General features: G+C 42.8%; 1 protein-coding gene across 6 annotated transcripts in view; it reads right to left on the reverse strand.

Annotated features, from left to right (window-relative positions):
* Nucleotides 1-3,752: 3,752 nt before the first annotated feature.
* Nucleotides 3,753-26,949, reverse strand: part of STPG2 (sperm tail PG-rich repeat containing 2) — a 1,269,209-nt gene continuing 1,246,012 nt past the window's right edge. For 4 of the 6 annotated variants that reach the window (XM_077277546.1, XM_077277523.1, XM_077277515.1 and 1 more), the window contains 2 exons: nt 17,438-17,592; nt 3,814-3,934 (listed from right to left, as the gene is read on the reverse strand). In XM_077277546.1, coding sequence (XP_077133661.1) covers nt 17,461-17,592 — 132 coding nt within the window. In that variant the 3' untranslated portion in view covers nt 3,814-3,934; nt 17,438-17,460. Of the gene's footprint in view, nt 3,935-17,437; nt 17,593-26,949 lie in introns of all 6 variants that reach the window. The other 2 variants (XM_077277541.1, XM_077277534.1) reach the window with 2 other exon arrangements.

The raw sequence follows: 26,949 nt of genomic DNA on the forward strand, positions 1-26,949 counted from the left end.
ACGTCATCTTGTCTCACAAAAAACAAGCCACGATACAGCATCATCAGCGAAAAGATTAAAAAGTTATAGCTCTCAGAATAAAGTGATGCAAAAATAATTATTTTTTCTATAAAATAGTTTTTATTATATAAAAGCGCCAAAACATAATAAAGATATAAATGAGGTATTGCTGTAATCGTACTGACCCGAAGAATAAAGCTGCTTTATCAATTTTACCACACACAGAATGGTATAAACGCCCTCCCAAAAGAAATTCATTAATTGCTGGTTTTTGCTCATTCTGTCTCACAAAAATCAGAATAAAAAGCGATTAAAAAATGTCATGTGCCCGATAATGATACCAATAAAACCGTCAACTCGTCCCGCAAAAAAAAAGACCTCCCATGACTCTGTGGACCAAAATATGGAAAAATTATAGCTCTCATAATGTGGTGATTAGTGTTGAGCGATACCTTCCGATACTTGAAAGTATCGGTATCGGATAGTATCGGCCGATACCCGAAAAATATCGGATATCGCCGATACCGATACCCGATACCAATACAAGTCAATGGGACTCAAGTATCGGAAGGTATCCTGGATGGTTCCCAGGGTCTGAAGGAGAGGAAATTCTCCTTCAGGCCCTGGGATCCATATTCATGTAAAAAATAAACAATTAAAATGAAAAATATGGATATACTCACCCGTCCGGCGGCCCCTGGACCTTACCGCTATTAACCGGCAGCCTCCCTTCCTAAGAATGAAGAGTTTAGGACCTTAGATGAAGTCGCGGCTGACGTCGCGGCTTGTGATTGGTCGCGTGACCGCTCATGTGACCGCTCACGCGACCAATCACAAGCCGCGACGTCATCGCATCCTCTCCTCCAGACCCTGGGAACCATACACTGGGAACTTCCTATTCCGATTTCCGATATCACAAAAATATCGGAACTCGGTATCGGAATTCCGATACCGCAAGTATCGGCCGATACCCGATACTTGCGGTATCGGAATGCTCAACACTAGTGGTGATGCAAAAACTATTTTTTGCAATAAAAAGCGTCTTTTAGCATGTGTCAGCTGTCAAACATGAAAACCCGCTATAAGGCCTGTTTCACATGTCCTGAGATTTCCGATACCAGAGATATCAGTGTCTGTGTGTGTAATACTTGCGGCACACGTTTGGAATGTGTGTGCTGCATCAGTAACACACAGACAGGTGCCAGGGAAGAAGCATTGCAGTAAGGGCTGTTCCCTGGCGCTGGTGCTGAACACGGCTCTCATCATTCTCCCCTGCTCTGCAATCAGCAATAGCAAGGGAGAATGATAGGCGTTACATTTAACCCCTTAACAACTGCTGATACGCCTTTCAACGACGGCAGTTAACGGTACTTAGACCACAGCACTGCTTTTTAATGGCGCTGAGGTTTAAGGTTATAGTGCCCCCCAGCATCATAATTTCTCTGGGGGTGAGCTGCTGGGGGTAGCCAAGACCCCAGAGAACATGGTTCAGGTTGGTTTTTACCAACCTCGGTGTTGTGATCGCTAACAAAAAAAGTGATCAAAATAAAAAAAATAGTAAATCAACCCCCTCTTTATCACCCCCTTAGTTAGGGAAAAATAATAAAATAAAAAAAATGTATATCCATTTTCCAATTAGGGGTAGAGTTGGGCTAAAGTGAGTTGGGTTAAAGTTAGGGTTAGGGTTGGGGCTAAAGTTAGGTTAGGGTTGAAGATAAAGTTAGGGTCGGTGCTAGAGTTGGGGTTAGGGTTTGGTTTAGGGTTAGGGATGGGATTAGGGTTAGGGATGGGATTAGGGTTAGCATTGGGATTAGGGTTAGGGGTGTGCTAGGGTTAGGTTTGTGGTTAGGGTTATGGTTAGGGTTGGGATTAGGGTTAGGGGTGTTTTGAGGTTAGGATTGGAGTTAGAATTAGAGAGTTTACACTGTTTAGGCACATCAGGGACTTTCCAAGCGTGACATGGCATCCGATCTCAATTCCAGCCAATTCTGCGTTGAAAAAGTATAAAGGTGCTCCTTCCCTTCTGAGCTATGCTTTGCGCCCACACAGTGATTTATCCCCACATATGGTATATCTGCATACTCAGAACAAACTGGACAACTTTTGGGGTCCAATTTCTCCTGTTACCCTTGGTAAAATAAAAAATTGGGGGCAAAAAATCATTTTTTGTGAAAAAATATGACTTTTTATTTTTATGGCTCTACGTTATAAACTTCTGTGAAGCACTTGGGGGTTCAAAATGCTCACCACACATCTAGATAAGTTCCTTAGGGGGTCTAGTTTCCAAATTGGTGTCACTTTTTGGGGTTTCCATCTTTAGGCACATCAGGGGCTCTCCAAACGCAACATGGTGTCCGATCTCAATTCCAGCCAATTTTGCTTTGAAAAGTCAAATGACGCTCCTTCTATTCTGAGCTCTGCCATGTGCCCAAACAGTGGTTTACCCCCACATATGGGGTATCAGCGTACTCAGGACAAATTGTACAACAACTTTTGGGGTCAACGTTCTCCTGTTACCCTTGGTAAAATAAAAAAAATTGGATCTGAAGTAATTTTTTTTGTGAAAGAAAAGTTAAATGTTCATTTTTTTCAAAATTCCTGTGAAGCACCTGAAGGGTTAATACATTTCTAGAATGTGGTTTTGAGCACATTCTGGGTTGCAGTTTTTAGAATGGTATCACTTTTGGGTATTTTCTATCATATAGACCCCTCAAAGTGACTTAAAATGTGATGTGGTCCCTAAAAAAAGAATGGTGTTGTAAAAATGAGAAATCGCTGTTTAACTTTTAACCCTTATAACTTCCTAGCAAAAACAAATTTTGTTCCAAAAATGTGCTGATGTAAAGTAGACATGTGGGAAATGTTACTTATTAAGTATTTTATGTGACATATCTCTGTGATTTAAGGGCATGAAAATTCAAATTCTGAAAATTACGAAATTTTCTAAATTTTCTCCAAATTTCAGTTTTTTTCACAAATAAACACAAGTAAAGAAATGTTACCACTGTCATAAAGCACCGTATGTCTCCAGAAAACAGTGTCCGAAACATCAGGATCCATGGAAGTGTTCCAGAGTTATTACCTCAAAAAGCGACAGTGGTCAGAATTGTAAAAATTGGCCTGGTCATTAACATGCAAACCACCCTTGGGGGTAAAGGGGTTAACAGCCATGGCCACACAAAGTGCACTGGGTAGCCGTATCTGCAATTACACCCCTGATGGGGATTATCAGCTGATATATTTGATAAGATATATTACAACTAGTGATGAGCGAATATACTGGTTACTTGAGATTTCCCCAGCACACCTGGGTGACCTCCGAGTATTTTTTAGTGCTCGGAGATTTCGTTTTCATCTCCGCAGCTGAATGATTTACATCGGTTAGCCAGCATAAGTACATGTGGGGGTTGCCTGGTTGCTAGGGAATCCCCACATGTACTTATGCTGGCTAACAGATGTAAATCATTCAGCTGAGGTGAGAAAAACTAAATCTCCGAGCACTAAAAAATACTCAGAGGTCACCCAGGCGTGCTGGGGAAATCTCAAGTAACGAGTATATTCGCTCATCACTAATTACGTTTTTTATAGCTGCCTGTTCAATTGATTTATGCAAAGTTTGCTAAAAGTATACTTTCCATTTGAAACACCTTCAAAGCAGCATCTTATCTTACTTCTTATTTATGATTCTTTAATGTTTAAGACAGGAAAGCTTCTCTATAAAAGGAAAATAACCGAAGAAAAATAAATTAAACAATTGTTTACTAATAGTTTATTGGACTAGTTTGTATAAAGCAAACAATAAGAAGAAACTACAGTATAATCAAGCAAAAAATTGTTACTATATTAAAAACTATGTTAAACCACATAAGCCTTCGTGTTCGATGAGTCAAGTGACTGTTCATTAAGATTGCAGAATGCAGCTCTGAAGAGGAACCTATGGAAAATAATAAAGAAATACTTCCATAATTATATAAACAACAGAATAAACAGACATAGCGTAAAAGGGATATTGTCAGGTTCTGCAAACCTCCCACAGAGTCACCATAAGGTTAATTAGTCCACAATGTCCCACACAAATATTTTTTTACTGTAAAACACAACTTGAGAAGTGCAGATCCTCTTATGCTAATCTGCCAGCACAAGTCCAGTGGGATATTCTATTAATTGCAGTTATACTGAATTTTACTCCTAATGACTTAAGTGGGTAAAACTATAACAATATAACAACATGCAAAAACAATTATCACAGTTGATACATGATGTCCCTTTCCATCTAAGGACACTTCCTAAAACATGTTTCATAAAATAGGAATGATTATGGCAAAATGAACATTTATTTACTCTTCATATTTTGTTATAAAAATAAATAAAAAAGCATGAAATATAATGCATATGGCTGATTTAAAATTTCCATTTTTATATTTATGGCTGCAAAACAGACATCAGTGAAAATATAGAGAAGAGGCCAATGTATCATGCAGTGAGGGTAAAACACGACTAGATGGGTTCCTCATTAACAAAAAAAAATCTATCCATATGTCCTGTTAAGGTATATGGATGAGATACTTTATGTACACACATGGTCAAAATTGTTGGTACCCCTCGTTTAATGACAGAAAACCCCACAATGGTCACTGAAACTTGGATCTGGCAAAAGTAATAATAAATAATCTATGAAAATGAACAAATGAAAGTCAGACATTGCTTTTCAACCATGCTTCCACAAAATTAAAAAAAAATAAAACTCATGAAATAGGCCTGGACAGAAATGATGGTACCCTTAACTTAATATTTTGTTGCACAACCTTTTGAGGCAATCGCTGCAATCAAACGATTCCTGTAACTGTCAATGAGACTTCTGCTCCTCTCCACAGGTATTTTGGCCCACTCCTCAAGAGCAAACTGCTCCAGTTGTCTCGTGTTTGAAGGTTGCCTTTTCCAGACGGCATGCTTTAGCTCTTTTCAAAGATGCATAATATGATTTAGGTAAGGGCTCATCTATCCTCCAAGAAAACCACTGACCATGGAAGCTCACAGTAATTTAAGTTGACCTCCCATGCACCCCTCCATTAACTCTGGGCTCCCTTGGGGCAACTTCCTACTTGCTGCCAAGAGATCCAAAAAGAAATATATCCAAATAATCAGAGCAATCTTTTATTGATACATTACCTCTCCATATATGAATTGTTTCTTTTAAAATGTAGTTTTAATTTTTGTGATATATGTCTTGTATTCAGTGTTAGCCTGACTGGGGAGATGGGACTAGCAGTATCAGGAATGGTCTAATTGTTCCTCTGTATAAATAGCCCTGTATGCTACTTATTTGTATGTTGCATTGTTTTTCTATACTTGGCTTGATAAAGGCCATTTTGTGACCAATTTGTGGTTGAAATGTTGCATATTTTATTATGTTATTGCATAAATTTTATATGTTATTGCTCCACAAAGGATTAGTCAGAGGATCACTTTGGCGCCTTGAATATAGTTTTTTGTGGTTAAAGAAGCTCAAAAATTTGCTTCAAGTGTGCCTTCCTTCTCCTTATCACTCTCTTGCTTTATAACAGTTCTTATCTCAGTGTGATTTATTTGAATGGTTGTATCAAACAAACATTCTTGTAACATATACATAAATGCATAAACAATGCAAGAATAAGAGAAGTGAAAAGCATAGGCATTATATGAAGGCACATTAACTTCTTAGCTATATCCGCCATATATATATATGTATTGAAGAGGTATGCATTTCATACTGTATATAGAACAAACTTAGACGTTGCTCCAACTCCAAAGATGGCTGAGCCTAGCTTTGTTATACAGATGGCACCCGAAAGTAACTGCTGCAGTTGGAACTATACTCTTCTGCTGCTCATTGCCACCCCAGTGACAGGATCAATGAGTACTAATGATGTCATTGAACTGGGGACCTAATCTAGACCTTGGTATCTGCCTTTTTTGTAAATCTAGAATGCCCAGTCAAAGACTGAGCATCATTAAAAGGTCATATGTTTTATGATGGCAATACTTGTACAAGTAATAAAGTGATTACAGTTTCAAGCCCTTTTTGGGAACTAGTAAAAAATGTGAAAGTAAATAAATACATAAAACTGCAAATCATTGCCATTATCCCAAAACATAAATATCAAAGTCTAAAGAATAATAAAAAAAAATTTGGCATCACCAAGTCTTTAATTGTCCAAACTAATAGGATATCCAAATAGTTTTCTCATATTTTTCCAAAATGGCAGAATCACTGTTTTTGCTCACTTTACCTCTTCCCAACAAGTGTAATAAAAAAGAGTTATGAAAGTTTATGAATCCCACAAATATACCAATAACAATGTACCATGTTCGGCAAATGTATCACTTTTAAAGGGTGAGGATGAACAATTGAAATAATTATATTATTATTATTATTATTATTATTATTATTATTATTAAAATGGCAATATCACTACGTGTTTAAAGAGTTTTATAGTTTTTTTTATTTTATCCTACGCTACAGTCATTTTATAATATGCCTAAAATTGGTCTTATGACAATAATGGGCATGATAGCAAGGTGCTGACAGACCTCATATTCCCTGGGCTCTAACAACAGTTCTTTGACATAATAGTTATGTTATTTTCTACTTCACTATTATGAAGCTATCATATTTCGGTGTTTACATTTTAAACTGTGCATTATAAGTACTAATTTCAGTCCATTTCATGTGAAAGCTTGCCATATCTATCTCAACATCTGCGAAAAATTCCCTTGCCTATATTTTATAGCTGACAAGAGAGTGTTCATTGGATGCAAACCAACAATCCTGATCTGGTTGTGTCAATTCTGCAGATGTCCAGCAGTTACAGTGTACATCAGCAATTTATTAAAATAGTATATCTAAGATAAATGTAGACATTTTAACATGTGAGTAGAATATATTCTTTGACATAGAATAACATTTAGTAGAAATATTTTACTGCTGTTAATTTTATAGTTCATGAACTACTAATGTTACTTTACTATTATTTTCAGCAATTGCAAAACTAGAACTCCAAGCATGAGGGAAGTTCTAGTTCTGTAATAGGTGGAGAGCCATGGGTTGCAGACTACTGCTCTATTGCTTACTCAGCTTTATAATATTTAACATTGATCTAAAATAATTAAAATGTCTAAATCAAATATTTATTATGGTTTCAACTAATAGTTTACTTCTTGTATAATAAATAGTTAGATTTTCAAATATAGTTACGGGGTTTAAGACCTTTACATGAAGTCATTCAACAATAACCTTCATTGTTTATTTCCAGTGGCTGCAGATCTGCTATGTTCATATGGTGGACAGTAGTTCTTCAACACATTTTTCTATATGCTGGACAAAACTTATGGATTAAAGGATTAGCAATCTGTCAGACACTACAGGTCTTTATAGCCTGTGTGGTTGCACAAAGGATCCCTGATGCCTGCACCTGCAATCTCTTACATTAATTTCTAGGGTAGTGTTATTGGTGTAACAGTGCATCATATATAGGCTATCTATATGGACTATTCCACAATCCAGCCCTCCATTGGCATTTTCTGTGGTGAATCAAAAGGGAAGAGGGGTATTTTCAGGGGACATCCCTGATAAACAACCCTACAGACTGTCCTGGGACACAATGTAATTCACCTTCTTCCACATTTTGAGTCACATTTACCAGATATTTAAGAGGGTAGGTTATGAGCACTTCTACCCACTCAGCATAAAAAGTGTAAAGACAAGTTTAGACTTGTTCTGTGTTCTGTCTTGGAAGGGCAAGGATCTGTTAAAGAGGCTAGATCCATGACCTATTGGTGACTGGGGATCATCTGCTGGATTTTGGCAATTCCAAGAATCACTGTTAGTTCTTGTGGGCATTTGATTACCAAGTGGCACCCCCAGATTTATCTTTGTAATATTACTGTGTCACAGACTATTGAAAATTATGTTCTGTGGATATAATTCAAGTGACACAATAATGTTTCTTCAGTTCTTTACTGATCAGACATCTTTGCATGTTCTGTCACATGTCTGATCAGAAATTGGTTGGAAGATGTGGAATAAGAGCATGGAATGGAAAACTATGTCCTAGCAATGAATAAAGCCTGAACCTGTGGATACAGGACTGTGATGAATCTACAAGTAAAAGCAAATGAATTAGGAGTCAGTTACAAAGGACAGCCCAAAGAACAACTAATCTAGGTTTTTGATAAATTTAGCATCCAAGAAGGCAGTAGAGATGAATTCCCATAGCAATGAGAGTAAAATCCTGGAAAAGTTGTGTGGTAGAAGGAAATGGCATTATTTTTGAAAAAAGCTAACATTGAGGAAAAACAGGATGCAATTATGAGAGCTCATGAAATTCAGAAAGCTGTAGATTTAGCTAGAAGCCAAAGCCAAATATTCAGCAAAACACCTACTATGAGGGATTCCCCAAGAGTGTCCCACAAAGACTTTAAACCATTTAATGAAGCAGCGGGGGATACTAACCCCTTTCCCATCTTGGATGTATCGATATGTCCATGTGACCTGGGCCTTTTTGATTTGGGATGTACGGATATGCTCCGGTGATTTTGTGCACACAAGGGCTGTGCGTCCACAATTGCCGCCCGGTGTCAGCTGTTTCTGACCATTCATTGTACTTTAACCCCTTAAATTTAGCGATTGAACACTCAAATTTCGAGAGTAAGTAGAGGAAAGACAGCCCCTCTGTCCCTGAATCGTACACCCAGCAGGGTCCCGATCGTTGCCATGGTGACCCATCGTCATGAATGATAACTGTGTCACCAAAGCTTGCAAAGTTGCTCCATCATGCTCAGAGCAACTTTGACAGTGCAGCCCTGACAGTTTGCATAGCATAGGGATTCTGCTGTATCCCCATACTATACAAGTGATCAGCCTACAAAAAATGAAAGTCCTATAGTGACACAGAGTAAAAAAATTAAAAAAAATGTAAAAGAGATTAAAAAATTGCAAAAATGTATATAAAAAATTAAACAAAATCTAATTATATTTTACCCATAAATATATATTTTTATGAAAAAAATATAAACAATAAAAGTACACATATTTGGTATCACCATTAGTGATGAGCGTGTGTACTCAAAGCTTGGGTTCTTCCTCGGGTGGTCTCCGAGTATTTGTAACTGCTCGGAGATTTAGTTTTTGTTGACACGGCTGCATGATTTACAGCTGCTAGCCAGCATGAGTACTTGTGGGGGTTGCCTGGTTGCTAGGGAATCCCCACATGTATTGAAGCTGTCTATCAGCTGTAAATCTTGCAGCTGAGGCAACAAAAACTAAATCTCTGAGCAGTTACAAATACTCGGTGACCACCCGAGCGTGCTCGGGAAAACCTGAGCAACGAGTACACTCGCTCATCACTGATCAGCATTTCTGGAATCACCTGACCTATGAAACTGTCCCAGGAGTTAACCCCTTTAGTGAACACCATAAAAAAATAAATAAAAAGCAAGGCAAAAAACAAAGCTTAATCATCATACTGAAGAACAAAAAGTGTAACAAAAAGCAATAAAAAAGACAAATATAAATATACATGGTACCACTAAAAACATCATCCTGTCCGGCAAAACACAAGTCACCATACAGCTCCATCAGCAGAAAAATAAAAAAGTTATAGCTCTCAGTATAAAGTGATGCAAAAAAAATTATTGTTTTATAAAATAGTTTTTATTGTGTAAAAGCGCCAAAACATAAAAAATATATAACTGTAGTATAGTTGCAATCATACTGACTCGAAAAGTAAATCTACCTTATGAATTTTACCACATATGGAACAAGACACCCCCCACCCCCTCACTCCCCCAAAAATTCCTGAATGGCTGGTCTTTGTTAATTCTTCCTCCCAAAAATTGCTGTAGAAAGCGATCAAAAAATGTCATGTGCCTGAAAATGGTACCAATAAAAATGTCAACTCGTACAGCAAAAAAATAGCCCTCACAAGACTGTGGGCCAAAATATGGAAACATTATAGGTCTCAAAATATGGTGATGCAAAAACAAGTTTTTGCAATAAAAAGCATCATTTAGTGTGTGACAGCAGCCAAATATAAAAAGCGATAAATCTGGTATCACTGTAATCACATCGACCTGAAGAATAAAGTCACCTAATCAGTTAAACCGCATGAGGAACAGCGTAAAAAATAAATAAAAGCAATTCTTCACCTACTGTTTTGTTTATTCTGCCTCAAAACGATCGTAGTAAAGGTACCTTCACACTAAGCGACTTTGCAGTGAGAACAACGACGATCCGTGATGTTGCAGTGTCCTGGATAGCGATCTCATTGTGTTTGACATGCAGCAGCGATCAGGATCCCGCTGTGATATCACTGGTCGGAGCTAGAAGTCCAGAACTTTATTTCGTCGCTGATCACCCGCTGTCTGTGACGCCGATCCAGCGATGTGTTCACTTGTAACCAGGATAAATATCGGGTTACTAAGCACAGGGCCGCGCTTAGTAACCCGATATTTACCCTGGTTACCATTGTAAAAGTAAAAAAAAACCACTACATACTCACCTTCTGATGTCTGTCACGTCCCCCGTCGTCCACAGGGTTACGCGCTGCTGCCGAGAGCTTCCTGCACTGACTGACTGTGTCAGCGCCGGCTGGCCGTAAAACAGAACACAGCGGTGACGTCACCGCTGCTGCCGGCGCTGACACATTCAGTCAGTGCAGGAAGCTCTCAGCAGCAGCGCGTAACCCTGTGGACGCCGGGGACGTGACAGACATCAGAAGGTGAGTATGTTGTGTTTTTTTTTAACTTTTACAATGGTAACCAGGGTAAATATTGGGTTACTAAGCGCGGCCCTGCGCTTAGTAACCCGATGTTTACCCTGGTTACCCGGGTGCTGCAGGGGGACTTCGGCATCGTTGAAGACAGTTTCAACGATGCTGAAGTCGTTCCCCTGATCGTTGGTCGCTGGAGAGAGCTGTCTGTGTGACATCTCCCCAGCGGCCTAAACAGCGATGCTGCAGTGATCGGCTCGTTGTCTATATCGTTGCAGCGTCGCTGAGTGTGACGGTACCTTTAGGCTCAGCTCAAATTTATCCTCCGCACTAGGCTGAGTGCTTACATCGAGGTTTCCATGTAAATCTCTGAAATACATGATTCAGACGGAATCCACGTCGGAAGATTCCCTATAATGAGGCAGATGGAGGTACTATGAATACAATGTGGCCTGTGGTTCAGTGATTTCTGTCTTTTTAGGACTGCATACAGGGCCACCGGCCACAGTTTTGTGCACTTCTGAAAAGGAAAATGATGAATAGGGGCCAGATGGAGTCCAGAGTATCTCTGCGGACTTATTATATTGAATGCATCCCTCGAGGGTTTCATCTGAATCATGTCACTCAGAGATTTAGATGGAAACCCCAAAGTGCTCAGCACCGAGCGCTGGATAAATGTGATCTTAAACATTATGTTAAATGTTTCCAATAATATCTTCAAATCAATCCATAAAAAAAGAAAGTTCCCACTCAGATTAGCCATCTGTTAATGGAAATATTGGGAACTTCTCATTACTGGTAATACAAAAGTTCTAGAAAAGTGAAATGGCTCCTTGCACCTCAAAAGAAATTCAGCAAATTCTGCACTCCCAAATTCAAATGCCCCCCCTCCGTTCTGAGCCCTACAGTATACCATATATAGCATCCACATGTGTGGCATTTCTGAAGAGATGAGAGCCCACATAACTTACTGGTGCATGTCTCCTAGAGCATAAGCTGGGTTAAAAAAAGTAAAATCTGCACTATAATATGGTGCTCCTTCCCTTCTGAGCTTTGCACTGTGCCTGAAAAATATTTCCCGATTAGATGTAGTGTGTTGGTGCACTGAAGAAAAGATGGACCTTCATTTGCTTTTAAAAAAAAAATCCTATTGGCCCTTAGAAAAATTAAAAACTTGGGACTAAAACAGCATTTTACTGGTAAAAATGTAGTTATTCTTTCTTCACTGCTCAAAGGTATAAAATTCTGTGAGGCACATGAGGTGTCAATATGATCACTGCACCCCTAGATTAATTCATTGGGGAGTGTAGTTTGTAAAATGAGTTCACATATAGGGAGTTTCTGTTGTTCTGGCACCTCAGGGGCTCTATCAATGTGATATGGCACCCTCAAAACATTCCAGCAAAATCTGAACTCCAATATGGTGCCTCTTCCCTTTTTCGTTTTGCACTATGCCTTAAAAGTAGTATTCCCCCATATATGTGGTAGTGGCATACTCAGGAGAAATTGCACAACAAATTGTATGGTGCAATTTCTCCTTTTACTCTTGTGAAAATACAAGAATATTATTTTAGCTCCAATTTTTTTTAGGAAAATGTTATTTTTTTATTTTCACAGCTCAAAGTTATAAACCTCTGTGCTCACCACACATCTAAATACTTTCCTTGAGGGGTATAGTTTACAAAATGGGGTCAATTGTGTGGGGTTTGCATTATTTAGGAGCATCATGGGCTCTACAAGCAGGACATGGCATCCGATAATGATTCCAGGAAATTATACATTCAAAAAGTCAAATAACGCTCTTTTCCTTCTGAGCCCTGGCGTGCACCCAAACAGTAGTTTTCTCCAACATATGGTGTATTGTATTGCTCAGGAGAAATTGCACAACAAATTTGGGGTCCATTTTTTCCTGTTACTCTTGTAAAAATAATAAAAGGTGGGTCTAAAGTAAATTTTTTGTGAAAAAAAAGCTAAATGCAATTTTTTTTTCACATTCCAAATATTCCGGTGAAGCACCTGAAGGGTTAAGAAACTTCTTGCATGTGGCTTTGGGCACCTTGAGAAGCGCAGCAAGAATTATGTCACTTGTTGGTATTTTCTATCATACAGACCCATCAAAGTCACCTCAAATGTGAGGCGGTCCCTATAAAAATTGTTTTGTAAATTTTGTTGGAAAAAGGAGAAATCACTGGTCAACTTTTAACAATTATAACTTCCTAACAAAAAAAAAATATTTAAAAAATTGTACTGATATAAAGTAGACATGTGGGAAATGTTATTTATTAACTAATGTGTCTTACACATCTCTCTGATTTAAGGTCATAAGAATTCAAAGTTTGAAAAATGCTTTTCGAAATTTTGGCCAAATTTCCTTTTTTTTTCCCAATCTGTGGGATCTGTTGAAGCATTTCAGAGTTACCTCATAAATTGACATTGATCAGAATTGTAAAAATTGGCCTGGTCACTCACATGCAAACCTCCTTGTGGGGTCTCACATGCAAACCTCCTTGGGGGGTAAAGAGTTTAAGGAATTCTTCCAATGACTTGGAATGCCAATGTCAATTAATGGAATTACCTGACGTGGAGTAGGTCCATCATGTAGGGTGACTTATAGAAGGTGAAGCTGCAGAAGCTTACTGAACCATGGAGAATCTACAACAAATTGGCCTATCCATTGTCTACAGGTAATTTCAGCAGAGGAAGAGATGACATCACACTGACATGACCTCCCAACCTTGACCTGACAACATGATTTTCCGGACTTTGGCTTAGGGCCAAGTAATACATGGTTGGGGTGTTGAGTGGCCTGCCTGCAGATATTCTCTTAGAAATGATGAGGGAAGAAAAATTCCAATTTGTAAATGTAGTAACCCAAGATTAAGACAAGGGGAACACAAAAATCAAGACTGGCTTGTCAACCCTTCGACTTCACTATACAATATAAAATAGGGAGTCAACACCAAAATGTTGATGGATTTTCCAGAGAGGAGAAATAATAAATTTTATCAGCTATGTATACGTGTACTTAACAAGACCTGTTGATGTTACTTGTCTTGATAATTTGAGCGGGTAAGGGGATGTAACAGTATCTTCCATGTTCTGTTTTCATGGGCCAACAGACAATCATGCCCACTCACTATTGTCACGTACTGTCCTGCATCTGTTGGGGATAATGTGTGCCTTTGCTTCTTTCTCCTGTAAGCTTCCATGTTACACAACCCTACAGACTGTACTGCGACATGACTACATTGACCTTTTTTGACACTTTGAGTCAGATATACCAGAGGTTTTAAGGGGGTAGGTTTTGAGCACCTCTTCCCACGCAGGACCTAATCCCAAAAGGTAATTAAAAAAGTGTAAAGACATGTTTGGAATTTTTTTTGTCTGTTGTAGCTTGGAAGGGAGAGGATTTGCTGCTTAAGCTAGATGCTGTTAGCACTGCAAGGACTAGAGAATGGGGAGCATCTGCCACTCATTATGGGTCACCTGCCTGCTGTTCTCTACTAGGCACCTCTTCTAAGGACCACTGTGTGTTAGTTCTCATTAGCATTAAGTGGCAAAACATGATTAGTTCCTTTTATTGTTGCTGCGTTGCAGACTTTGGTGCATTATGTTAATGTTCTCAATGTTCTGTGGAATATTTTCTAAGTGGCACAATAAAGTTTTTGATAGTTTATTGATCTGAAATGTGCTTATTAACTGGAGGGTGGATTACATTCTGCAAATTCAACAAAATAAATCATACTCATCTGTTGTCACAGTATCAGCAGTTGCTGTGTGATCTTTTGCAGAATCTGAAGTGATCATATCCTTTATAGGATAGTATGAGGATCTGAGGTTGTGGGTTGTAATAATAACCTAGGCAGGTTAACCATGCAACTATTTTTATTCCTTACAACAAATCCAGGTAGATGTCCAAAATATATTGCCCCAGTCCACAAGATTCCCTCCCCGGGGCCGATAGTCCCACTGCCTACATTCCAGGCGATACTGTCTCCCTACTTTTGGTTGGCCCACAGATTTCATATCTCCTGCCAGTATAGTGTGTAGTCACAGTCCAAACTCCTCCAGAAAACAACACAGCCGATGTCCATGTACCCAGCATTAACAGTCTTTAAGAAAGTTCCCGAAATTCAGAGGACAGATTCCTCAAGAGTACCATGGTGATCCAGCCAAGCCGACAATCGATCTCCAAAACTCCATAAGCCATCCATCCTTGGCTCCAGGACCTCAGCCTAGATCCTCTCCCCTCAACGTCATCCTAACAACATTTTCTCGTGAGTCTCCTCAATACCCCAAGCTGACACCCGGAGTTGAGCCCGGTGTTTGGGAAGCAACCCCTCTCTCAAAGCTAACTGTGCCTTGGTGGGGGTGACTCACTAAGGCTGAGCCCCATCACCTGGGATTGCATGTGAAACCCCCTTGTGGTGACGGCTCTCCTGGGTCTACTATCCTCATCCAAACAATAGACCCAGTGGCTGGGAGAACAATGGCCTGAGACCCTGAGATACTGATGAGATTAACAGAATGATTGCTTTAACCTTTAGCAATCTCCTGTCTGGCCTTAAGGTACCTTCACACTGAACAACTTAACAACGATATCGCTAGCGATCCGTGACGTTGCAGCATCCTGGATAGCGATATCATTGTGTTTGACACGCAGCAGCGATCAGGATCCTGCTGTGATATCGTTGGTCGGAGCTAGAAGGCCAGCACCTTATTTCGTCACTGGATCACCCACTGACATCGCTGAGTCGGCGTGTGTGATGTGGATTCAGCGATGTCTTCACTGGTAACCAGGGTAAACATCGGGTTACTAAGCGGAGGGCCGCACTTAGTAACCCGATGTTTACCCTGGTTACCAGTGTAAATGTAAAAAAAAACAAACACTACATACTTACATTCCGGTGTCTGTCGGGTCCCCCGGCGTTCTGCTTCCCTGCACTGTGTCAGCGCCGGCCGGCCGTAAAGCAGAGCACAGCGGTGATGTCACCACTCTGCTTTACGGCCGGCGCTTACAGTGCAGGGAAGCAGAACGCCAGGGGACCCGACAGACACCGGAATGTAAGTATGTAGTGTTTGTTTTTTTTACATTTACACTGGTAACCAGGGTAAACATCGGGTTACTAAGCGCGGCCCTGCGCTTAGTAACCCGATGTTTACCCTGGTTACCCGGGGACTTCGGCATCGTTGGTCGCTGGAGAGCTGTCTGTGTGACAGCTCTCCAGCGACCACACAACGACGAAACAGCGACGCTGCAGCGATCGGCATCGTTGTCTAGATCGCTGCAGCATCGCTAAATGTGACGGTACCTTTAGGTATACATAAGATCCATCAAGAATGTCGTAATCTTCTTGCTGTCACTGAATGGAAACATTAATTCCTGAGGCTAAACTAACAAGCAAGCAAATCTCTAATAAAACACAGCAAGAAATCTCACATAAAACACAACAATAATATCGATGCAATCAGTGCTCCATGCTAGAAAAAGTCTGCATCCCTTAGAGCCATGGACTCCTTGTGCATTAGTCCAATAGTCTTTTGTCCATGGCAATCTCCTCACATACAGCACAGTTATCACTTCCCAGTGCCAGCACAGACCATGGAACAGCCTTCTTTGGATCCACATGGGTGACAGCAGGTGAGTATGATTTATTTTGTTATTTTACCAAAATATAATTTTTGCCTCAAGAAAAAAGTGCCCTATAAGCACTATACTGCACAATATAATAGAGGAGGGTGACAATAAAAACAATGAGACCAGCGCTGACTAGGGCCAGGCCTACCTTCCTACATTTGTAAGAAGAATTTCTTTAAGGCTATGTGCACACGTTGCGGATTAGGCTTAGGAATTTTTGGTGTGGATTCTGCATCTCTTGGCAGAAAATGCAGGTGCGGATTTGTCACGTTTTTTTTCTGCGGATTTTCTGCGGATTTTCTGCGGATATACTGCGGATTTACTGCGTTTTTTTACTCCTGCGGATTTCTATAATTGAATGGGTACAAAAATGCGGCAGATCTGCAAAAAATAAGTGACATGCTACTTCGTTTAATCTGCAGCGTTTCTGCACAGAATGTTCCACACCATTAGCACAGCATTTTTTTTTACCATTGATTTACATTGTACTGTAAATCACTTGTGGATCTGCAGCATTTCTGCACCACAAAAAATGCTGCGGATCCGCAGGAAATCCGCAACGTGTGCACATAGCCTAATGGTATGTGTCCACGTTCAGGATTGCATCAGGATTTGGTCAGGATTTTATGCAGGTAAAATCTGCATCAAATCTGCACCTGAGGTCACTGGCAGGTCACCTGCATTGTTCTTGCGCTGTTTCAGCATTGTAAGGACATGCTGCGTTCTGAAAATATGCGCCGCATGTCCGTTTCCGCGGGTATGCCGCCTGCGTCTTTTAATGCATAGTGGAGAAGGGATTTCATTAAATCTCCTCCACTATGCCGTAACATCTTGACTCTGCGTGTTTGACGCTGTGGCTCTAGGCAGCATCAAACACGCAGCGTTTCCTGAACGTGTGCACATACCCTTAGACTCAAAGTTGCACTTTACTCATTTACTTTTAAGTTTCTTAAAAGTTTGAGCACAACATAATTAATAAAATAATTGTTCCTATAAGAAATACTTTTCAATAGATTTAAAAAGGGCACAGGTTTAGAAAGTAGGCACTTACCAAGTATAATTGCTAATGTCAAATCATGCACTGAGAGAGAATAGCTGGTTTTCTGCTTGTTTTCTTATAGGATTTTCGACATGACTCACCAAAGGATTTGGAAGTGTGGCATTGAATGTGCCTTTCAACACTGTGTCCTTAAAGACTGGACTCATCTGTAGAAATAAATGCAGACAATATGATAAACTACTTTAAATAAAGTTTTACAGTTCCATTTTGTCATTGGTAGCACTTCCTATCAGGTGGAGATAACAGACCCGGCAAATTTCAAATTACTCTGCTTGCATGAGTTTCCGAGCAAATTTAATTCATAGACAAATTAATCTCCATGAATTTAAACCCTTACCAACATCCTATGAACATGTATGGCACACGTCGGTAGTGGTTGTATGAAGTGGACTCACGTTGCGAGCTGACTCCATACCCAGCTGGTAATGACTAACAACCACGGACGAAGTTCTGCTCCGACTGTTAACGTCATTGTATGTGCCCATCAATTGCTATGACAGCAGGGGTCTGTTAAAGACCTGTCATTATGGAGCTTCCTTGAAACCCAAGCTGTGACCATAATTTTTATTATATACAGCAATACTGTGGTATTGCTGTATATAGTACAAGCAATGAGAGGACAAGTTCAAGTAACTCAAGGTGGCTAAAACTTCAAATCAACCCCCACTTCCATAAAAAATAAAGGTAAGAATCAAATATACAAGTGGTATTGCTACATCCAGAATAGTCAGATCAATCAAAATATAAAAATAATGAACCCGATCAGTAAATACCATATAGAGTAAAAAATTAAAAATGACAAAATTGGGGGTATTTCTTGGTTGATTCAATATCGCAGAAAATACTGTAAAAAGCAAGCAAAATGTTGTATCTATCCCAAAATTATATCAATCAAAACATCGTCTTGCACTGTAAAACATAAGCCATGGGTCTATCGACTTAAAAATGAGAATGTATTGAAAAAAGGCAAAACATTATTTTTTTTTAAATTCCGAATTCTTTTTCCATACTATTTTTTTTTTTTTTTAAACACAAGATTGGCATCACCATTATTATATTGATGAGGAGAAGTGCAGCGCCCCAGAGTCCTGGTCGTTGCAGTATTGTCGCTCTTCCACCAGGGGGAGTGATGGTACGTCTGATGGTAATAAAGGAGTTCACCTGACCAGGTATCACAGTCACACACTACACTTCACACTCCGGCCACCAGGGGGAGCAAAAGGTTCTATCTATTAGGCCACTCCTCACACTCGGGTAAAACTGGGGGTTGGATAGGAAGTTAGTCAAAAAGCTGCCTGGGTTCGACCCAGAGAAGACCTGTCAGGCAGACAGGGGGAGAAGGAGGAACATCTGAGCTGCAGACAGAGGTCCCTGTCAGGGGTGGGATCCTGACAGAGGCCAAGCATGAGATAGAACATTACGGAGCTGCGCCTGCACCTCATTGCAGCAGCATCCTAAGGAAGGACAAGAAGCGAAGTATATTGTGGAGAAGTGAGAAATGAGATCACAGCACAAGGAGATAACACCGGGAGTAGTTCTGCCTTAAGACCGGCAACATCCTTCTGAGGCGCGTAGCCGGAACACCGAGGGAGTAATGGGCTCTACGCATTACTTCAAACAACGGCAGGACAGTTAATTCCAAGTTGGCTGCCCAACCTTTAACCTAATGAAGACAACGGAGGCAAATTGTGGGAGAGGGGCGTCTCTAGGGTCCCTATAAAATAGCTCCAGGCCTACCCCATCATACGGGTCGTCCTATCCATACCATCTGGGGGACGGAGAGAAAGAACAGAAACATACATGACAGTTGTGAGGACTATCCCGTGGTGCTCAGCAGTGAAGTACTACAACACACAGGCACTAGTACGAAGGCTACTGATTTCCACCTGGATAAGGGAACTCTGGATGTGCCTTCGGAATGGCCGGATTCAGCCAGCCCTGTTAGCAGTGCTCTGGATTGTGGACGCTAAAGTCTACAGGAAAAGGTAAAGAGACGGCAACCTTGTGTCCTCGTTATTTACTGCGACCTACACCATCATCATCTACCTTACTGGGAAGGCCTGGGGACATACTTCGCCTGTGGTAAGGTATACCATCTAGCTGCCATAACATCACCCCAGCGGACTCCTAAGCAGCGTCGGTCACCCTGACCAAACACCACAGGTGGCATCACGAACACTTGACAAACTTCACCCTTTAATTGGGCACCCCTTAGCAGGGCCACGGACCGGGTCGGGCCACCGTGACATCCTCAGAACCGAGACAGAGGGACCCGGTACCGAGTACCCCACTGCCCTGCGCCTGGGGGCGATCCAGAATCATATTGCCAAGTTATTTTTACCACACAATGTACGCCATAAAAACAGTTCAACACTCAATACTCCTGTGATAAAGGGGTGATCTTGGTTGCACTTGTTCCTCTCAAATGGCAATGTTCATTTATCCAGCATTATAGAACCTTGTAGCAGGATTAATGTAAAGTGAATATTCATGGGTCTTCCAATTTTTATTTGTATGCTTTTAATGCACTTTTTACATTTATGGTTTGGATTCTGAAATTAGTAGCTGTCACTTTTGTGCATACACATTGAGGAAGTCTTACGTGTGATGTTGGATGCTTATCATCACCTACCTTTCCATGTGGGAAGAAATCGGGCCTTTTGTAAATGCCACATAGATGCTTGACTGTACAATATGGAGAGAAGCAGATACTCTGCAATATCATCTACAGACCAGTTTGGGCAATATCATCTAATAAGTACGGCACCAGGACATGACAAGTTATATAATGGATGTGCCCATGTAAAATGCATCCTGTGGATTTATAACTTTTAGGCCACGATTACACTTTCAGTATTTGGTCAGTATTTTACTTTTGTATTTGCAAGCCCAAACCAGGAGTGGGTGATAAATACAGAAGTGGTGACATGTTTTTATTATACTTTTCCTCTGATTGTAAGCCAAAACCAGGAGTGGAACAAATTCTGAGGTAAAAAACTCACCAAATACTGAACATGTGAACGTGGCCTTTCTCTACCTCCTGCACTTGTCACCCTAGGGTTCACCCACACAAGCATATAACTGACTTGACATGAGAAAAAAAGTATGGGTACATGTGATACATCAGACTGCAGTCGGATGTTATCCAAGTGCAGTTCGACATTTGCACTATGGAAAATATGGCAAAATTAAGTTCTCCATCCTCTCCTCATCTGTACTGCAATTCTGCCATGCAAGAAAACTGTGTCAAACTAAAATGTCACTCGGATTAATCTCTAACAGAGTTTGAGCCAATTATCATTATCATAATTGGTCCGATTCTCTCGCTGATGTAACCCCGGTCTTGTAGAGGTACTGCTAGAGGCAAATTTTATATATATAATTTATATATTTGGCAAACTTTTATATGTTGTTTTTAATATGCTTTTTACAATAAAAATTATATATTTTATTATTCTTCCTTGGTGGTACACAGTTACTCCATTTCTTTATGTTTCTTAGCATTGTAAAGTTTACACACTGTTTACTTTGTCAGCGTGCTTTGTGTTTTCTTTACTAACTAATGGATTTGATAATCATTACCTAATTATACATTAAAAATATTTACAGTTGTGCTCAAAAATGCTCAAGAGGTTACGATACATACCGTCAGAATTTTTGTTTCCTTGGCCTTTTTTCAGAGAATATGAATAGTGTTGAGCATTCCGATACCGCAAGTATCGGGTATCGGCCGATACTTGCGGTATCGGAATTCCGATACCGGTATTCCGATACTTGCCGCGTATCGGATACCGGAATCGGAAGTTCCAAGATTCAAAATTCAGAAATTCAGCCAATGAGAATGATTCCAAGTGTGGGCACATCCTGTTTAGCATGGAGGGCATGAAACTACTGGCAAGGCTGTGATTGGCTGCTGAAATGATGTCATGATGCAGTTTAAAAGTCGCTGGCGCCATTTTCCGATCACTCTGCTGTAAATTCAGTTAGTGACAGGACGCTGTTTGCTGACTGAGGGACAGTTTAGAGATAGCGATTTGCTTCTTTGTGCTTTCCAAAGGCTAATTTAGCAACCGCTGTGTTCACCTACTATTCACCTTGCTTTTGCCTTGTAGCGCTGTTTTCACAGCGATCTGCAAGGTCTGTGTGTGTGTGTGTGTGTGAGTGCAGCCCACTCTCTAGTCTGAGTGCAGCCACATAGGCCATCCATAGCTGGTTGTATTCAGTTCAGGGAGGGTGGTTCATTGCCTCATACTGTTCTTTTTTTTTTTTTTTTTTTCAAGTAGTGTAGTCTGCTGCTAATTTATTCAAAAAAATCCTATTAGTGTCTTTCCACCCGTCTCCAGCTAATTTGTGGAAAAACACTACATAGGATAAAGTAGAGGAGGGTTTTTGGGCCTTGCAGCGCCGTTTACGGCTGTCTGCACGGTCTCCGTGTGACTGCAGCTCGCCCTGTAGTCTGTGAGCAGCCGTAGCCTGGTTGTCTCCAGCTCAGGGTTGTTCACTGCGTCATACCGCCAAATCAATTTTAATTTTTTTTCAAGTAGTGTAGTCTGCTGCTAATTAATTTAAAAAAATCCTATTAGTGTCTTTCCACCCGTCTCCAGCTAATTTGTTGAAAAACACTACATAGGATAAAGTAGAGGAGGGTTTTTGGGCCTTGCAGCGCCGTTTACGTCTGTCTGCACGGTCTCTGTGTGACTGCAGCTCTATCTGTTGTCAGTTCAGCCCCCAAAAAAGAAATAAATAATAAAGTTCACCAAACACACCAGTTACACCACTTTACATTTGTGTAGGCCACATTAGCTCATATTAAAGTCTAGTCCACACTTTAGAAAATTAGTGTTTCTTATACCTGTTAGGAGGAGTTGCTCAGGAATAAGCACACAAATCCGTTAGTACTTTTCTGCTTATCTTTATCAGTCAACCAAGATGAAGAAGGCAGTGAGTAAGGCACGTGGGCGTGGGCGCGGAGCAGGGAGGGGACGTGGGGATTCTGTGCCTGCTGCGGGCACCGGTGACTCATCAGCACCCACTTTCACCAGGCAACAGTCGTTCATGCGCAGCTTTGTGTCAGAGCGCCGTACACCGCTGCTGCGTGAAGACCAAATTGAAGCCGTTGTCGGATGGATGGCAGCTAATGCATCAACTTCCATTAGTGCCACATCCTCTCAGACACAGAGCACTGGAGAGCAGCCATCTGTCTCTTCACCACCTGCCAAATTGCCCAGGCAGACAGAGAGCCCAGGACAGGAGCCGTCTCTACTTCTGTTCTCTGAATCTCTTGGCTTGGAAACAGGGGGCCAGCCAAGCAGCATTGGAGAAATGGAAGAAGAGGCAGGGTGCAGTGATGCCCAACAGCTTTTTCTGTCTTCCTCTGAAGAGGCGGGTGGGCCAGTGGCTCCGGTCACCACATCGCAGGCCGCATCAGCTGATGATGACACTCAGGTGCCACTTACTGGTGCGTGCTCTGCTGCTGAGACTACCCAGGAGGAGCAGTTGGGGGCAGAGGGTAGTGTAGATGATGAGGTCCTCGACCCATCTTGGCGTGAGGGACAGGAAGGTGGTGGGAGCAGCTCTGAGGAAGAGATTCCCCGTATGGCCCAAAGAGGGAGAGGGAGGGGGAAGACTGCGGATCCTGCAGCCTCCGCTTTGGCACCCGTTAGGAGCATGTCTCTTCCAAAAGCCAAAAAGGGCGCTCCCAAGACTTGCAGTGCCTGGTCCTTTTTTGACACAGTTGCAGATGACATTTGCTATGTCAGATGCAACGTGTGTCATCACAAAGTCAAAAGAGGTCGAAATGTCAGCAGCCTCAATACCTCCAACATGTGGAAACATGTGCGCACCAGGCACCCGGCGTTGTTAGAAAAACACACTGAAGAGGTAGGCCAACCAACAGCGGCAGCTACCACCTCTTCAGCTCGTGTTGCCTCTTCCTCTAGCCCACACGCAGCTGGTTCGGCTTCCTCCCAGGATCGCCGTGGAAGAACCTCTGGCCCTGTTGTCCAGAGACCCGCTGTAATTCCACCCGCAGCACCACTTTCCCAGTCATCCACACACTCCCAGCCCAGTCTACAGCCATCGGTAGTACAGGCATGGGAGAAAAGGCGGCCTTTCTCGTCAAACCACCCACGAGCACAGGCTCTGACTGCAGGCATTGCCAAACTTCTGTCACTGGAAATGCTGTCATTCAGGCTGGTGGAGACTGACAGCTTCCGTGACTTGATGTCATTGGCAGTCCCACAGTACAATGTGCCCAGCCGCTTTTACTTCAGCAGGCAAGCCGTCCCTGCCCTGCACAAGCATGTGGAGGGACACATAAAACACGCGCTACTGAACGCCGTCAGTAGCAAGGTCCACCTCACCACCGATGCGTGGACCAGTCAACATGGACAGGGGCGATACCTTTCCCTCACTGCCCATTGGGTTAATGTCATTGAGCCGGGTACAGACCGTGCGAGTGGCGCAGGACGTGTCCTGCCCACTCCAAGGATTGCAGGAATCCATTCTGTACGCATTGACTCCTCCTCTTACACCAGTTCCTCAGAATCATCGCTGCAGGAGCCGTCACAGTCCACCTCCACATGGACCCGTGATGAACATGTACCTGTTACGACCGACATGAGCACAGCCGTGGCCAAACGTCAACAGGCCGTGTTGAAATTAATTTTTTTGGGGAATCGTAGCCACACAGCGCAGGAGCTCTGGAATGCCATCAAGCAGGAGAGCGATGTGTGGTTTGTGCCAGCGAATCTCCAGCCAGGCATGGTAGTGTGTGATAATGGCCGAAATCTGGTGGCAACTCTGGGCCTCGGCAACCTCACTCACATCCCATGTCTGGCACATGTGCTCAATTTGGTCGTGCAGAGCTTTTTGAGGGACTATCCGGATCTTGATGCACTGCTGCACAAGGTCCGCCTAGAGTGTGCTCACTTGCGGCGTTCCAGCACGGCAAAAGCGCGCATTGCGGCTCTGCAGCGCCGACACCGCCTGCCGGAACATCGCATCATATGTGACCTACCTACCAGGTGGAATTCCACGTTACATATGTTGGAGCGGTTGTGTGAGCAGCAGCAAGCTGTAATGGAGTACCAGCTGCTTCAGGCGCAAAGAAGTCGCACTCAGCGCCGTACAGACTTCACAACCACAGAGTGGGCCACTATGAATGACGTCTGCCAGGTTTTGCGTCCCTTTGATTATTCCACGCGGATGGCGAGTGCAGATGATGCACTAGTCAGCATGACTGTCCCCCTTATCTGCCTGCTTGAAAAATCACTGCAAGCGCTAAGGGATGATGTTGTGGAAGAGGTGGAGGATGAGGATTCACCATTTCCATCATCTTCTGGACAGTCAGCGCCACGTGGTTCCTCACAAACGCTTAGGCAGGGGACAGTTTGTGAGGAGGATGAGGAGGAGTCAATGGAGGAGGAAGACGTCCGTCCAGAGGAGGGAGTTACCGAATTGTCCAGTACTCAGTGTGTACAGCGAGGGTGGGGTGATGACGAGCGGGCAGAGATCACGCCTCCAGCAGGGGACAGCGTTTCTTGGGCAGTTGGCAGTCTGCAGCACATGGTGGATTACATGCTGCAGTGCCTGAGAAACGACCGCCGCATCGCCCACATTCTCAACATGTCTGATTATTGGGTGTTCACCCTCCTCGATCCTCGCTACCGGGACAACGTAGAAAGCCTCATCACACCGTTGAACCGTGAGCGAAAAATGCGGGAGTACCAAGACACACTGGTCAATTCCATCATCTTCTCCATTCCAACTGAGAGAAGTGCTGCTAGTGCATTCCAAAGCAGCTCAGTGCGTCCAGGCAGTGGTGGAGGCTCTGCACAAAGAGGGAGCAGAAGCAGTGCCTCTGCCCAAGGCAAGACCAGTATGGCCCAACTGTGGCACAGTTTTCTGTGCCCCCCACAAAAGTCTACACCATCACAGACGGCTCCAGTCAGCAGGAGGCAACGGTTCCGTCAGATGGTGACAGACTACATGTCTTGCCCTCTTGCTGTACTCCCAGACGGCTCTTCCCCTTTCAAGTTTTGGGTCTCAAAGCTGGATACATGGCCAGAGCTAAGCCAGTATGCATTGGAGGTGCTGTCTTGCCCTGCGGCCAGTGTATTATCGGAACGTGTCTTTAGTGCTGCAGGTGGTGTACTAACTGACCGTCGCATGCGACTATCCTCCGATAACGTTGACCGGCTTACTTTCCTGAAAATGAACAAGGCCTGGATCTCGCAGGAATTTGCCACTCCTCCTCCTGATTAAATAATTAGGTCACTGTATACGTTATCCAGGTCTCCTGTTGTGTTCATCTTTCTACCACCTGAACTTTAATTCCTGGGCTCCAACACCGCCAGTTGAGGCTCAGAAGTGCCGTCTGCACAGTCAAAACATACGACCCAGTGTTATTGGGTTTCAGTAACGTCAGCTGATCCCCAGCTGTGTAGCCGGCAATGTGTCATGCGACCGCCACGCTGACACAACAACTGAAATGTAAGGGAATCTGTCCCCCCCCCCCCAAGGCGTTTGTTACTGAAAGAGCCACCTTGTGCAGCAGTAATGCTGCACAAGGAAAAGGTAGCTATTTTTGTTTAGCTCCTTGCACACGCAGAACTTAACACTTATAAAATGTGTCCCCTGCAACCGTAAAACCGTCCCGGAGGTGGGACTTTCCTTCGTAATGTGACGCAGCACAGCCGTCATTCCTACCCCCCCGGCGCCGCGCACCAGCTCCTCAGCGTTGTTTTATTCCGTCCCGGAGCCTGCGCTGTTATGTTATCCCGTGGCCAGGCACACTTAGCGCTGCCCGTCTTCTGGCATCATTTGGTGTCAGGATGGCTGCGCCTGTGCGGCCGCGCTGGCAGAGAGCCCGCCTTGCAGTGTCTTCTGATTTAATCCCACTGGGGGCCTGGGATCCATGGACATGCGCAGTGCATATCTGAACCTCCACCTCTCACTCATTTCCCTATGGCTTCTTCAGACTGTTCGGTGTCAGCTGGTCCCTAATAGCATGCCACGGCCGTGACACCGCACAGTCTTAAGAAGCCGTAGGGAGGGGAGTGAGAGGCGAGGATATGCACTGCGCATGTCCATGGATCCCAGGCCCCCAGTGGGATTAAATCAGAAGACACTGCGAGGCGGGCTCTCTGCCAGCGCGGCCGCACAGGCGCAGCCAGCCTGACACCAAATGATGTCAGAAGATGGGCAGCGCTAAGTGTGCCTGGCCACGGGATAACATAACAGCGCAGGCTCCGGGACGGAATCAAACAACGCTGAGGAGCCGGGGCGCGGCGCCGGGGGGGTAGGAATGACGGTTGTGCTGCGTCATATTACGAAGGAAAGTCCCACCTCCGGGACGGTTTCACGGTTTCAGGGGACACATTTTATAAGTGTTTAGTTCTGCGTGTGCAAGGAGCATGATGAAAAGAGCCACCTTTTCCTTTTGCATCTTTTGTGCTGCACAAGCTGGCTCTTTCAGCTACAAACGCCTTGGGGGGGGGTTA

Source organism: Ranitomeya variabilis, chromosome 1 (assembly GCF_051348905.1).
Source record: "Ranitomeya variabilis isolate aRanVar5 chromosome 1, aRanVar5.hap1, whole genome shotgun sequence".
NCBI lineage: Eukaryota > Metazoa > Chordata > Amphibia > Anura > Dendrobatidae > Ranitomeya > Ranitomeya variabilis.